We start from the raw sequence: 14,081 nt of genomic DNA on the forward strand, positions 1-14,081 counted from the left end.
CAGAGGTGGCAATTATAATAGATATGCAAACACTCGTAAAACAAAATATACATAAAGATGAAACAGGGTTAACCAACAATAAACTTGGGGAAAAGAAAGTGTACATCCATATAATCCATAAGAAGTCAAGCAGTGTCGTAGTGTGTGATGACACAAAATCAAGAACATAAAATAAGTAGACCAGTTCTTAGGTGTGAAAGAAAAAAATTAAATTAATACAGCATTCATGCTTGTTGACTTACAAAGAAATTAAAAAATGAACACATCAGAAAAGTGTGCTTAAAATATTAGCAGGACACTATTACTTTGATGTAAACCTCATCAACCTTACAACTGTGATCATGTGACTAAAGTACAGTTCTGATATGTGACTTAGATTCAAGCAAACAGCAGAGTGCAGAGGACCAGGTGTTCTGCAGAAGTGGTGCCATTAATGTCAGAAGTTCTGGAGAGAATAAAGGGAGCCGTTTCAAATGCCACTACATCTATCCCCTCCTCACCGGGTCCATGTGAAACATGCTGTTGATGAGGCTGGGCGGTGGCTGGGTGGACATCCTGGGAATGTCAATGTTCATGACTCGAATAAAGGATTCCTGGCTGTTTTATGTACACAGTGTGGCCGGACTCCTATGTTAATAGCCGTCTTTTTGAGTGATCAAGTGATCCTGAATCCTCTGCAGCATCTCCTGCATCCTCCGTAACTGCAAGGAGAGATGAGGGAGATGTTAGTGACATAAATAAGTCACGGGATGAACTTTGACTTGAACAGCAGAGTGAAAACTGGGCATGTCAGCTGGCTGAGCGGGTTTAATCAAGGTTAGTTATTTACACATGACTGCACAGAAAAGTGATCAATAACACGGGGACATCATGTGTTCTGCTTTGATCATGTGACCTGTGCTGAACAGCTGGAGGGAAGCGGCATCTCCTCAACCTGCCTCTTTAGCTATGTGACAGCATATATCATATATGAGCAGCTTTCCAGAATATTAGCACGTACATCTGAACATCTGCAGCTACAGGAATGCGATTCCTTTATTTAGTAAAATGTGTGAATTTATTGCTGCATTTGTGTGCATAACTTTAATCCCACATGCAATTTCAATTTTTTGAAACACAGGAAATGAAATAAAAAACAATTGAGGAAAATAATCTCTTTATTTAAATAAATGAATTGGTTTATAGGATAAGCGGGGAAGGAAGAGGGACTTGAAAACATATTGCTGGTGACACATTATGAGTTCTAGATGACCGTATGATCAGACATTTATTCTTTATTCTGACAATCTTTCAACAAAATGAACCAGAAGTAGCTTTTTAGTTTTGTTCAGTTGGGCTTCATTAAAATAAAATGTAAACAATCGTATTATCAGGCATTAGGCTCACATATGCAGAGTTAAAATGATAGGAATTTGTGAAGAAGGCATCACTTCAAAATAGTACCAACAATATGTTGCCTAAAACATTTATTCTATTTATAATAATCCAACCATTGGATTCATACTGTGTGAAACACATGCCTTACAAAATCTTTAGTTGGTAGTTGGTTTTTCCATTTTGTATGGATTGTATTTCGTTCAGAGCACCGGTAACCCATCAGAAATCTGCCTGACTGAACTGATACTGAATTAAATCGGAAATCGAATTGTGAATGAGAACTTAATCAAGTTGGGAAATCAGTAGTAATACCAAAGCCTAAATGTCAATGGTGAACTTGCAATAAAAGCTTCTTCTTAAATCAGAATGACACGATGCTGTATATGATGTTACAATTACAGACATGTGACAAAGAAGGTCCATCTTTTAATTTAAGGTTTTATGAATCATCATATGAGAAAAAAAAATCATGCCCTTAGCAGGTTTTAAATTGGAGGTAAATGTATCTGTTCCTATATGACATATTAAATAAAATCCACATATGCAATCTACTTTTTCCCTATGCTATAAGTGGCTCTACAAGAAACTGAATGATGGGGTGCGCTTTTCTCCCATCGCCCCAATTGGTTTAATTTTTTTTTCAAATGACTGTAAAATATAATTATTTAGTAATATGAAAAACCTTAGAAATTTTAAAAAAGGGTTCTTTCTTTTTCACATGTCAGCATTCTGCTGTCTCTGGTGTCGGGGCTTGAAATTGGTCGTGTTTGAAACGTAACATAGTATTGAAACTTTTTTCTAACTCACTGTTCAAAGAGTCTAAATACAAGTTGATTACATGAATGCACCATCTCATATTTTCATATATAAAAAGTTGGGACTTCAGTGCACTTGAAGAAAAAAAAAAGGGTACAAAGGATCTGTGAGATGAAGTCACTCAGAGAGTTTCCTCAGCTTTCTGAGCCGAGTGTGCATCTTGGCTGGGCTGAGAGTCTAAGAGCTCGTGCTGCTCAGAGTGGTGGTTAGACTCGTGTTCTTGGTCGTGATGCAACTCCGGGTCATTGTCAGCGTTTCGTACCTCCTCATCTTTCTCTCGGATGAGCTTTTCAGTCTCGCTCTCTGTCACTCCAGGCACCATGGGAATGGGGAAGTCTGTGCCACTCTCCCTGGTTAGTTTACTGCAGAGATGTCAATTAAACAGAAACAGTTTATATCCACAAGTTTTTTTTCTATCGCCGTGATGTGCTTTTTCAAGCTGCTAAGCCTGTTTAAACAGCAATAACTCATTTCAACAGAGAAAATAAGAAAAAGTGAGATGAATACAGAAAAAACATGGAAAGCAACTGTTGCTGCTTCAGTGTGATCATACTTGCGATTGCGCTCTTTCACCACCATGCGGGTCATGCTCTGGATGCACTGAGCTCTGTAGTTTTCGTAGTGAGTCTCCCGGGTCACGTCTTTAAGGTCCTGCATGTGTGTGCGAACGAGCATGTTCCTGAGCTTCACAAAATCACAGTGTGCCGAGTTTTCCACTGCAACCCACACAGCAGGGAACAATTAGACTCAGCTAAACCAACAATGAATCAACAAGGCCAAACAGGCTGATCCAAAATGTAAAAATGATCTATAAATTGTCAACTTATGTTTGTAAATCAAAACAAAATGTTTGCAGCATGATACATATAACCTAAAAGGACAATTTTTGAGTTCCACTCCACCATTTAAATTGGTGAGCTACCTTCTACGATGCCCCAGGGGTAGAGACGGCCTCGCACTCTCTTCCCTTTAGCCTCCACCACTGTGTTGCTGCCAATGACAGCAAAAGGAATGCTTTCCTTAAAAGCAGAACAGAGAAGATCATAAAATTAAAGCGATATTTCAAAAGCACTTGAATGACAAATTGTAGATGGCTCTAGATTAATATCGACCCCTGCAGTGTTTATAGTTGATCAACATTCCTTTTTCAGTCGTTTCAGTCTTCAAAGTCTTTCCTCATCACATTTATTGCTTCATTTCTTCTGTTTCTCAGCTCTTATGCAAGATATAAAAAGGGAGACATAAACGGATACACTGATGTCTCCTCCAGCCTTGTTGCAAGTTCATGATGTGAGAGGGGTGAACAAAGGTTGGGTCACCAAGACTGTCAAGCCTCCAAGGTCACATATCTATCACTACACTCACTAATTGGATTATTTCATCAAATGTTTTGGGGGTTTTTTTTCTCAAAAAGATTATTTAGAAAATTTACTTAACCATAAATTGTATCCTCTTCTTACTTTTCGAACGACCAAGAATCTAATAATAAATCTAGTAATAAGTGCCTTTCTATGTACATCATATTTAGGTTAACTTCTTTGTGGAAATTTTTGTGCCTTTCGTGTACTTCAGTTTTGATTTTTGTCTTCGGACAGTAAAATGAATCTTGAATCTTGAGTTTTTTATTAAAGGATTAAACATTAAAGATGTGTGGTGGCTTTAATCATCATGTTTTTTAGTGTTTAAATTAAATTATTTTGTTGAATAACAGATTTCTAAATTATCTCAGTGTTTGTATAGTAACCCTCAAACTCCATGACAAACACAGATAAGAAAAGAAACCTGGAGTCTCTCTTCCTCACCTTCAGCTCTAGATCTTGCTGCTTAAAGTCCTCATCCTCATCAGAGTCACAGTCAGGAAACTGATATATCTTGATGCCGTACTGCTCAATCTCCTCTCTGATCTGCAGAACCAGATTGAGAGGAGGACAACAACTTGATAACAGTTAATGTTATGTGGTGAAACACATGTAGGGCCAGTCCACGGATTCCCTTGCCTTAATTTTCTTTTTCTTGACCTCATTCGGAGTGAGTGTGTCTGCTTTGGCCAAGATGGGGACAATGTTAACCTTCTCGTGCAGAGCCTTCATAAATTCCACATCTAAAGGCCGAAGGCTGAAAAAGGGAAAAACTCCTCTCATTAAAGACAAACACACAAAATAAACATTATACAACTGTGATAAATGAACATAAAAAGCATTGTATATGTTTTATAATATATGTTTATATTAAGTAAAACATCCTTATCCTGTTTTATTAAACATTTAGAGCCACAAGTACAGATGGAGAGGATTTGCTAATGTGCTACCTGATAAGTAACAATGGAAATTAACCAGCAGAGGGTGCCGCTGCTCTACCTCAAGTTTTCTGGTGGATTTGTTCCATGATGAGCACAGCCATGTGGAACAGTAATGTGCACGAATGTGCTGAAAAGTACCACATCAGCACTCAGCACAAACAAGTGATTAGGGTGAAAGCATTGCAGCAGATGCAAATTCACCTAAAGGCAGCTGAAAACTGTTTTAACTCAGAGCAAGAGCTGCTGCATTAACAATTCATCATGCTGAGTGCACCGCAAGCGCATGCTGCTAAACTAGATCTCAGCGGTGATGTCAATTACAGAGGACAAATGCTGTGAACTAACATAAGTAAGATGATTAAACTGATCTTTTTAGGAGAAACATGATGTAATTGTAAAACAAGCCTTTCCTGGCTTTCTGGTCAGGACACAAATGCTGCTGCAGACATCACACACTGCAGCAGAAAGGTTTACATCTTGATCTCTGAGGGAAAGGAGAGCAGGCAGGGTAACTAATCTCTGGAGGAAAAATGCAGCTTTGTCATACCCATGACCAAAGGGTGAAATGAAATAGAGGCAGCAGTGTACACGGTTGTCCTGGATGTTTTTGCGGTTGAGGCCACTCTCATCCCTGAAGTACTGCTCAAACTGCTGGTCGATGTAATCAGCCACTGACTTCCAGCTAGAGCAGAAACACAAAGGAATGCTCAGTGTGTGGAGTGATGCAGATGCCACATGACTTATAAACCAAGCTGAGATATAATGAAGCTATCTGTCTGTAAATATTCACAGAACTGTGTGGTCTGAAGTACATTTACTCCTCAAAGCTGTTTAAAATGTACCATTCAGTGTTGTTCACAGCATCCCCAAATCCAGGCGTGTCTACAATAGTAAGCTTTAGTTTGACACCTTTCTCCTCAATATCCACTGTGTGTTTGGTGATTTCCACAGTTTGTGTAATTCTCTCTAGAGGAAGACAGAAATAGGTCTCATCTTCAAATATATATCATTACACCAAAAAACTCAAATGGGTAAAAGAGAAATGAGGTGGTTTGCTCACCTTCAGCATTGAGAAGTTTCCTATCTTTGTATAAATCTGTGAGAAACAGGCTGTTGACCAGGGTGGACTTTCCCAGGCCAGACTCACCTTCAAACAAAGAACAACAAAGGGAAAAACAGTGAGGCTTAAGACCTTGTGATTAGCAAAAGTAAAGGGTGGGCTTAGGATCAAATGTCTTCTAATGTGCAAACTGAGATTTTACCTGCCACCATGAGAGTAAAGTCAAATCCTTTCTTGACTGATTTGCGGTGCACCTGGTTTGGCAGTGTTGCAAAACCCACATATTCCTTGTCTTGGTCCTAAACGCAAACACAGAGAGGGAAAAATGTCATCTGGGTCATGCATTATACTGTCCATGGAGATGGCGACACTCGAGATATCTTCAAAATCACACTAATGATTTGGCACCACAGGAAAATCAACAACACAAGTGTAAAATAAAAAAAGCATTCCTGCCATGATACTTCCGTATAAATCAGTCAGAGGAACATGTTAAAGCACACAGTTTAAAAAGCAGAACTCAACCAAAGGAGTTTGTTTATCCTCTCTGGGTTCCTTCACCTCCTTTTATTACCTCATTATTGTCGTATGGATCAAAAAGAGCCCAGGGGCTTCTCGGCCTAGGTGGACTAATAGGGGAGGGCAAGTCAAACTCCACGCTTCTGGACTGCGGCAAGCCGGGGTCTGAACCTGAATCTGACTGGGCCCTACCCGCCACAGGGGGCCGCAGATAAGATGGGGTATGGGGGCGATCTTGGCCCTCTGCCTCTCTGACTGCATCACAAACTTCATGGCCATGATGGTGGTGGAGGTGACCTTGCTGAGGGTCTTGCATTATGTTCTCCATCTCTGAATCATCTGAATGGCTTGAATGCTGAAGAGGGTGAGGAGGACAATGAAAAATAAAGGGGATGGAGAAATACAGATAAAGGAGAGGGAGAGTGCCAGTGTCGACGGGAAGATGTGGAGAGTCAGAAGACACATTATTTAAGTAATGCTTAAAATAGTTGAAATTGGTCACTTTTAATTTTTTAAAACAGACACATAAACATGCTGATTTTATTGAATAAAAATGTTCTCATTCACTTTTCAAACTACCATTCAGCAGAGAAAAATCAGCTAAACTGGTTTTAAAAAAACAGAACACGAACCTTTAACTATGCTAAAGAGAGGCTACGTGCAAAGGCTTGTGCTGCTGGTAATTACTTTCATCACCAGTATTGAACATTGATTATGTTCGAGGTGAGCATTAACAACAATGACATTAAACCAAATATGGTATAATGTTTTTCCCAAAGCACTGGGGTGTGCATTTGTATTTTCAATTACATGCTTTATATAGCCTCTGACAACTTCATAAATATTGAGGCAAATAAGTTGTATTTTAAGATTATTACTAAAGAGCAATCACAGTAAAAAAAAAAAAAAAAGAAAAAGTTTGTCATTAGCTCATTTTTAAAGATAAAAACATAAGAGTTAAGCTTTACTGTAACAATGTCCACAGTTCAAGAGTACACTGTTGTGTATATTATGGACTCCAGTTACCACAGGTGGTAGTCCCAGGTGAAAGACTAGCTGGATAAATAATGCAGTGCTGTTTAGAAAGCAACAAGGCTATTTAATTTAGCAACAGGTCCATACTGTGACACTGCTTTATGTTTTATTTATTTACTATACATAAGATTAGGGGGAAAACTAGCAACTTTTATCTGAATAAAAAGACTCACGTTACAACAAAGAAGAAGTCAAAGTCCAAATTAGCTGATGACTGATGGGAATAATTGTGATTTAGGGATTTTGGTGATACCTGTGCAGCATGCCTGCTATGATTAGGAGAGGCTGGGCAGGAGTCTTTCTCATCTGAAGAAGAGGAAGGCTCATGGTCACTGTCCTCCATTGCTACTGGGGCTACACTGCACTCTGCAATCTCCTGACAGAAGGGTGTGCATGTAGAGGTTAAACAAGAGGGTAATGAGCAGAGGGAATCATGTTAGGAAGGGTAGGAAAAAAGAAGTCCACTAAGTTCAGATGAGACAAATAAAGTCAAAGAAAGAACATATAAAAGAACATACCATTTCACAAAGAAATGGTATAACTACAGAAGAGGTGAGACAACTGTGGTTCAGTAATAAAAAAGATGAATGAATACTACGTAATGGCATTTAGAAGAGATTGTTTATATAGATTTCTACATCTTGGGAAGAGGTCCAGTAGAGTTTTCCTGTTCAGTCTTCAAAGACCACCATGACTAAATCACTCCCAACAATACTGGCGTTAGCATAAAAAGACTGGGAATTACACAATTCAAAAAGTCACAAACAGTTTGATGAAAACACCAAAGTAAAAGTCACTTTCGTCTAAACAGACTAAATGTGTTCTGGCACCATATGAAATAATGACTGAAAAAACACTTAAAAAAAAAAAAAAAAAAAAAAAGAGGACAGAAAAAATAAAGAAAATTTAATTTTGTTCCATTTTCATAAAGATTTTAAAAGCGTCAAAATGCCTTAAAATAATTCTAGTATATATTTAATTTCTAAAAAGTTTCTGAACATTCATGACAAACACATTTAATTATTCTGGGGAAGCAGCTTAAGGGCAACATGGAAATTGACCTTTCCTGTTCTACAACTAAATCACTAAGATCAATGTTTTACATGGAGGGTTCTGTGACCCACATAAGATCACTGAAATGGTCAGTCTCACTACTCTGGAATAAACATACTGTATTTAAAAAATCTTCCATTTGCATGAATGTGATAAAAAGCTGTAACAAGAACTGAAACCAAAGCTGCTTCCAGAAATATTAGCTGACATTTCTTATGAACATCACAACCCATGCTAATACAAAGGGAGATTAAAGTTCATCCTCAGAAAACTGGTTTAAACAGTTGCATTCACCCATCCTGCATGCAGAGTGTCATCTCTCATCTAGAGCCTCACCTGTTGTGCCTTTTACAGAGCCTAAAGCCTCTTCTTTTCACTGCAGTGTTTACTGCTCTTCACATCAACTCCAGCAGACAGCAGAGACCAGCGGCTACAGCTTTTATACCACTCCATCCCAGAGGACACAGTGTCCTTTAGCTCCATTGAGCCACTCAGTGCCTCAGGGAAGGGATCAGCCGCATTGACGAGACCCACGTCAACATTCAAAGGCTACACACCAACCCTCAAAAAACGAGTCTAGAAACACTTGAAGCAGCACAGCGGTTTATCATGCATGATCCAATGGAAACAAAAAGCGATTCGCATCTATGACTGTGATTCTGGATCATTCACATTTACATTTATGTGAGAAAATCATCAGGAAAGTGATACATATTTTCAGAGTATATATTGACTAATAGATTAACTATTAAATCCTCCAGTCTTTTGTGACACATACAACATAATGAAATAAGGTTGGTTATTTAGCATGGCAAGAAATAATATAAAGTCAACTAAACTCTATCAACCAGAGCATAAGATAAATATGGCAAACTTATGAAGTCTCCATTTAGCTTAACATTGCTCCTGGTAATGTGAATAAGTTCCCTGATCAAACTAAAAAAGGAATTCATTTCTTACTAATTTCTCTTCAATTAAGGATTTATGAGATTTCTTCATTCATAAATCAGATTTATGCAGCAGCTCACTCCAAAATATTAACTAACCACTCCACGGAGTGTAATGCCTTTTATAGAAGGAGAAAACTTTATACAGCGCAATCATGACTTCCTCAGATGATTAAGTTAAAAGTTGCATCTATCCTTCAGGAAGAACAAGTTTTTACTTTTATTCCATCTTTTCTACTTTCTTTCTGTAGCATTTCTGAACATGACCTTTAGAGCTTCTCTAACCACTCACTATCAGGTTGCACCACCTTTAAAGCCCCGCGATGAGGAAAGCGTTACTGTGTGCACATTGAGAATTCACTTTCCTCCAAGTTTTTCAAACCAGCTTTGTATGGGGCTCTAATGCAGCCAAAAACCAAAAAGACACGCAGCTTTTTTTTCTCTCCCACTCAGTCAGACTACCGGTCAATGACGTTGTTCATCTAAACATGCAAAAGTTTTTATGAGAAAGAAATGTAATGGAAAATACAGCTTTTTCCATTTCAGACACAAGAAACACATTCTCACTGCCATGGCCTCCACATTTAATCAGTTTCAATCAGCAGGAACATAAAGCAGAAAATGGACATATAGTAATCCATCTCATAACTGATTTTGTATGTATGAAACTGATTCTTATCATTCCCTTTTTTGTTAAATTTCTGGAATTAGGTTTAATACAGACAATATTTGATCATATCCAATATTTCCACTCTTTAAAATATCTATAAAGTCCACCTTTACAAAGAGCCAGATAAAAATATGACTCAAAAGCTATAATGCAAAATTCAAGAAAATCCGTCTTCAAAAATCCTCCAATCAGGTGTTTCTCATAAGTCAGCTTGACCAATTCAAAAAGCATGACCACTTCTAGAGCTGAGTAAATAATAAACAAAGTCAGGATGTGGTGCATTAAGAAGATCAATCAATATACTTATGAAATACATGAGTGACTGGGGAAAATATAGATCATCCCAACTCTGGTGAACTACACAAACACAAAGCCCAAAGCACTCCATTGAAAAGCAAAAAAGATAAAAGAAGAACAAATATAGAGGTTAAAAATAGAGAAAGAGAGTCAATAAATTAAAGACCCAGACCTCAAACAGTTTAACTTGCAAGATTTACAGAAATGTCTCCTCCCTTTGTGTTTCTGTTTAACAGCTGATGATATGGAAACAATCTCCTATAACTAGAACAAATCCCAATGGGCGCTGACATTAATTTCACTCATTTGCAATAAGCTAAAACACAGACTGCTATGGGAAACTATCTCTGCTGAGACTTGAACTAATTAAGATTTCCATAACTAGCTGAGGATTGGTTCAACTCAAGCTGCTTGAGGTGCCATGCAGAGTTTGACAGAGATAAAACTGAATGAATAAGCTTCAGGTTCATCTTGAAAGTGAAAAAAATCCAACCCTGATGAAAAACACACACCTGATGCCTGTAGGACACAGTGTGATGAACATATCATGGGTATCTTTCTGTTACCTTACCAAGATATTCAGGATCTGGACAAGTGGTACAACAAAGCTGGGTATCAACTCAGTAATTCAACCTGGGGTTTTCCAGTCTTTCTTGGAGCTCGCTATAATAAAATGGGAGGTTTTTGGAGTGTGTAACCAATGGCAGACATGGAGAAACCCTGCAGAGCAGCATATCTCACCATGGAGGAAAATTTAATCTTCAAAAAACAAAAAATTTAAACAACATCCAGGCCAAAAGCAACACAACTGCTGCAGCAAAAGCCAGAAATGAATGCTGGAAGAAACGACTCTGTTAATACATAAATTCTGCAGATTAATACCATATTAATTCACTGGACAATATAAATGGACAGTACTCTGATCACTTTGTTACAGCCCAGACATCTGGGTAGAGTTTCCTCAGTCCCATGCTTTCATTTTATATATTTAATTAAGTGCTTTTTAGGTTAAGCCCTCTTCTTGCTTTTCCAACTGAACTAATTGGTCAGGAGGTGGTTTTACACTCGTTGATCTGTGGTTGTGCTTTTACTGCTCTGGAGCAGGTTAGTTATTGAGCATTAGTTACCATGGTAATTTACCCTGCAAATACATGAACCAGCTTCGTAATAAAGAATACCGGGTGTTAAACTAGAGGTTACCCAGATAACAGAAAATCCAGCCTTATCATGCGGGCCTCTGGAAATACTTGGAAATAATTTATGACAAATAAGCCTTTATACACAGTAAGTCATCTGAAATATATTTGGCTTTAAACACTTCCTCACATTACTCGAAAATGCTTTAAAGACTTCCTTTCATAAGTTTAAATAATTTATCAATACTGTCTATGTAGCCAAATAAATGAGACAAGGGAAATTAAACAATGGTATGCGGACAGAAACATTAAACTTTTGGCAGTAAAACATCTTACTTCAGCAGTGGCTTGTTTGGCATTTCCTGCAATACTGATAAAAATGCACTTAGATTGTATTGAAGCCTCAACATGGGCAATGCAGAACTATTTCATTTGCTGCTGATTACACATTGGCCTGGAATGTCCTGCTCGTTGTATGAAATGAGTAAAGTGGAGCAAAAGCAAGAATTTGCCCGCAGAACTGTTTGTTTTATATACAGTCCACTGCAATAAAGTTAATCATTTTGATTAAGTTTAATAAGCAGTCTTGGAGACAAGTAATAGGCTGCTGCACAACTACTGAGGAAGACAATACTCTTTGTAGTTAAAGGTTTTCAAGGAAACCACTGTATGAAAAATATCTAGGACCAAAATCCTCATGGATATATAGACAGCCCCGAGAGACAATTGAAGGATACGAAACCTAGCTGAAAATAAACAAGTTGTGTGGCTGAAAGTGTTGCTTTGTTACTGTTGGATGGTAGCAGTGGGTTTGACCGACATCGTGCTGATAGATGAATATTTGCTACATTGAATACAGCTCTCAGGGGATAGCCCTCTTCAAATGCTTCCTGCATGACATGGGAAATGCAATCAAAATAAGTCATAAAGAAACTATAGAGCATGTTCTTATTGACCTTCTATGATGAAAGCACATTTCAACTCGGCAGGAAATGCATTCGACAGCGTCGTTTATAATCCAACTACAATAATTACCTTTTAAAACTTTGCTAGACTGGTAAATAATGTTTGCTTTGCAAGTTAAGCTCCTGTTGGCAGCAATACTTACAAGAGTGTATGCTGATGTAGTGTGGGACAGGGTGATTAAAATTATGGCTGCAAGCGTTACCTTATATTTAGTGATGTAATACCTCTGTTGACATTTTTCCTTTGCTTTAAAATTAGTGAAAACAAATGTGATTTTTTTGAAGGCATTTACACAAGGAACACAACTCTTGTGTGCATTCCTCTTTAAAATGCAAATGCCAGTAAGGTCTTTCCTTGTGATGAGGCCAATAGCAGGTGGTGAAACGAGCCATGTGCACTCTGTGTGAATGCTGTGGTTGTTTGGATAGTTATAGCAGCGCTCTGTGTGAAGTTGGCTCAGAACAAAGAGATGCAGAAATACAGAAATAATCCCTCCTTAATTCACTTTCACAGTCATAGAGCTCATGCAAATGTTTATGTGACCACAACTTTGCATCTTCAGTGCAAAAGAAAATGTAATTAAATCTGAGTCTTACCACAGTGTGTAATTTACTGCAAATCAAAATAGGAAAAGTGATAGCAATACCCGAATAATGCAAACAATAAGCAATACCCTCCTCACCAGAGGCACATCTTACAAGCACTCTGACTGCATTAAGCTGTCATACCTGATCAATACTTTCGCATTTTCAATATCTAACATACATACAGCAGAGAAAAGCCTGCTCACACGAGTTCATGTGTTTGTTTAGCTTGTGTGTAGCTTTATAAGGAAAATCTAAACTTAAACACATGCATACAGTGTGAACAGTGAAAAACCTGCAGCAACACTATACTACACTATTCAGAAAGAAAACACTAAATTGACACACTTCATTCTAGTTTAAACACAAAAAAGGAACAAACATACCTCTGTGTCACTATTAGTTTCTGAATTTGTTGCCATATTATTCTTTCAGATCCAACGTGAAATTCTTTAGTTTAACCAACACGGCAGAATTAAGCGAAAAGGCCTTCGACGGTTCCTCAGAAAGTTGCTCCTATAGTTTTTGGAACTCCAGATTTAAAAATTACATCTATTTTCCTTGCCACACCATTAAGTTCCCTTTTCTGATGTTTTTTTTCCCCCTTCATCCATTTGCATTTAGTCTGGAGGCATCTTGCTTCAAGCAGGTGCAGCTTCAATCTCTACTGAATCTGGAGTGTCAGAAGAGCTCCACCCTACTTTTCCGTTTGGACCAATTGGCAGCTTGTATGCAGATGAGCAGCAGCAGTATATACTGTATGTGCACAGCCATTCTGGCTTGAGAAGAGGTGCAGATCTGCAGGGAGAGCAACATTTGCTGTATTGTCTTGATACAAGCTTCTCATGCCCTCATTCCTAAAACTACAAATATGAGATCAGCACATACAAACACAAATATTTCTGGATAAATTTCAGTGAAAAGTGCATGTAGTGCATTTCTGAAATGATACAATAATAGACCCGTTTATATGACAGTCACATCATAAAATAATGTAGCTTGAAACAACTGAAAAATAGATGTGGGGTTTAATGTAGAAGATAAAACAGCAGAGTGCACATAACCCCTTACAATGGCTGTTGTCACATCCATTACAGACCACCCAGCTGGCAGTGCCAGGGCCAAAGCAGCACAAGAGGAGTGTGTGTGTGTGTGTGTGTGTGTGTGTGTGTGACTTTGAGTGTGTCGTTATGGAAAGGGGGGTTGAGTTGTGGCCTACATGCCACAAATAATCTTTTCAGTCTAATACACACTTACTTTCTCTCTCACTACATGCATGCATACACAATTAAGCGGGCCACAGCATAACAATTTTCATTACG

At 38.1% G+C, this 14,081-nt stretch overlaps 1 protein-coding gene across 1 annotated transcript in view; it reads right to left on the reverse strand.

The window, feature by feature from the left end:
* Window positions 1–632: 632 nt before the first annotated feature.
* Window positions 633–14,081, reverse strand: part of septin4b (septin 4b) — a gene marked incomplete at both ends in the record, with an annotated part of 44,156 nt that continues 30,707 nt past the window's right edge. The window contains 10 exons of the mRNA XM_079247019.1: window positions 633–701; window positions 2,456–2,555; window positions 2,747–2,909; window positions 3,116–3,212; window positions 3,996–4,097; window positions 4,191–4,308; window positions 5,040–5,174; window positions 5,335–5,458; window positions 5,553–5,639; window positions 5,755–5,851. Of these exons, the coding sequence (XP_079103145.1) occupies window positions 633–701; window positions 2,456–2,555; window positions 2,747–2,909; window positions 3,116–3,212; window positions 3,996–4,097; window positions 4,191–4,308; window positions 5,040–5,174; window positions 5,335–5,458; window positions 5,553–5,639; window positions 5,755–5,851 (1,092 nt within the window). The remainder of the gene's footprint in view (window positions 702–2,455; window positions 2,556–2,746; window positions 2,910–3,115; window positions 3,213–3,995; window positions 4,098–4,190; window positions 4,309–5,039; window positions 5,175–5,334; window positions 5,459–5,552; window positions 5,640–5,754; window positions 5,852–14,081) is intronic.

Source organism: Telmatherina bonti, assembly GCF_933228915.1.
Source record: "Telmatherina bonti genome assembly, chromosome: 9".
In the NCBI taxonomy this organism is placed as follows: domain Eukaryota; kingdom Metazoa; phylum Chordata; class Actinopteri; order Atheriniformes; family Telmatherinidae; genus Telmatherina; species Telmatherina bonti.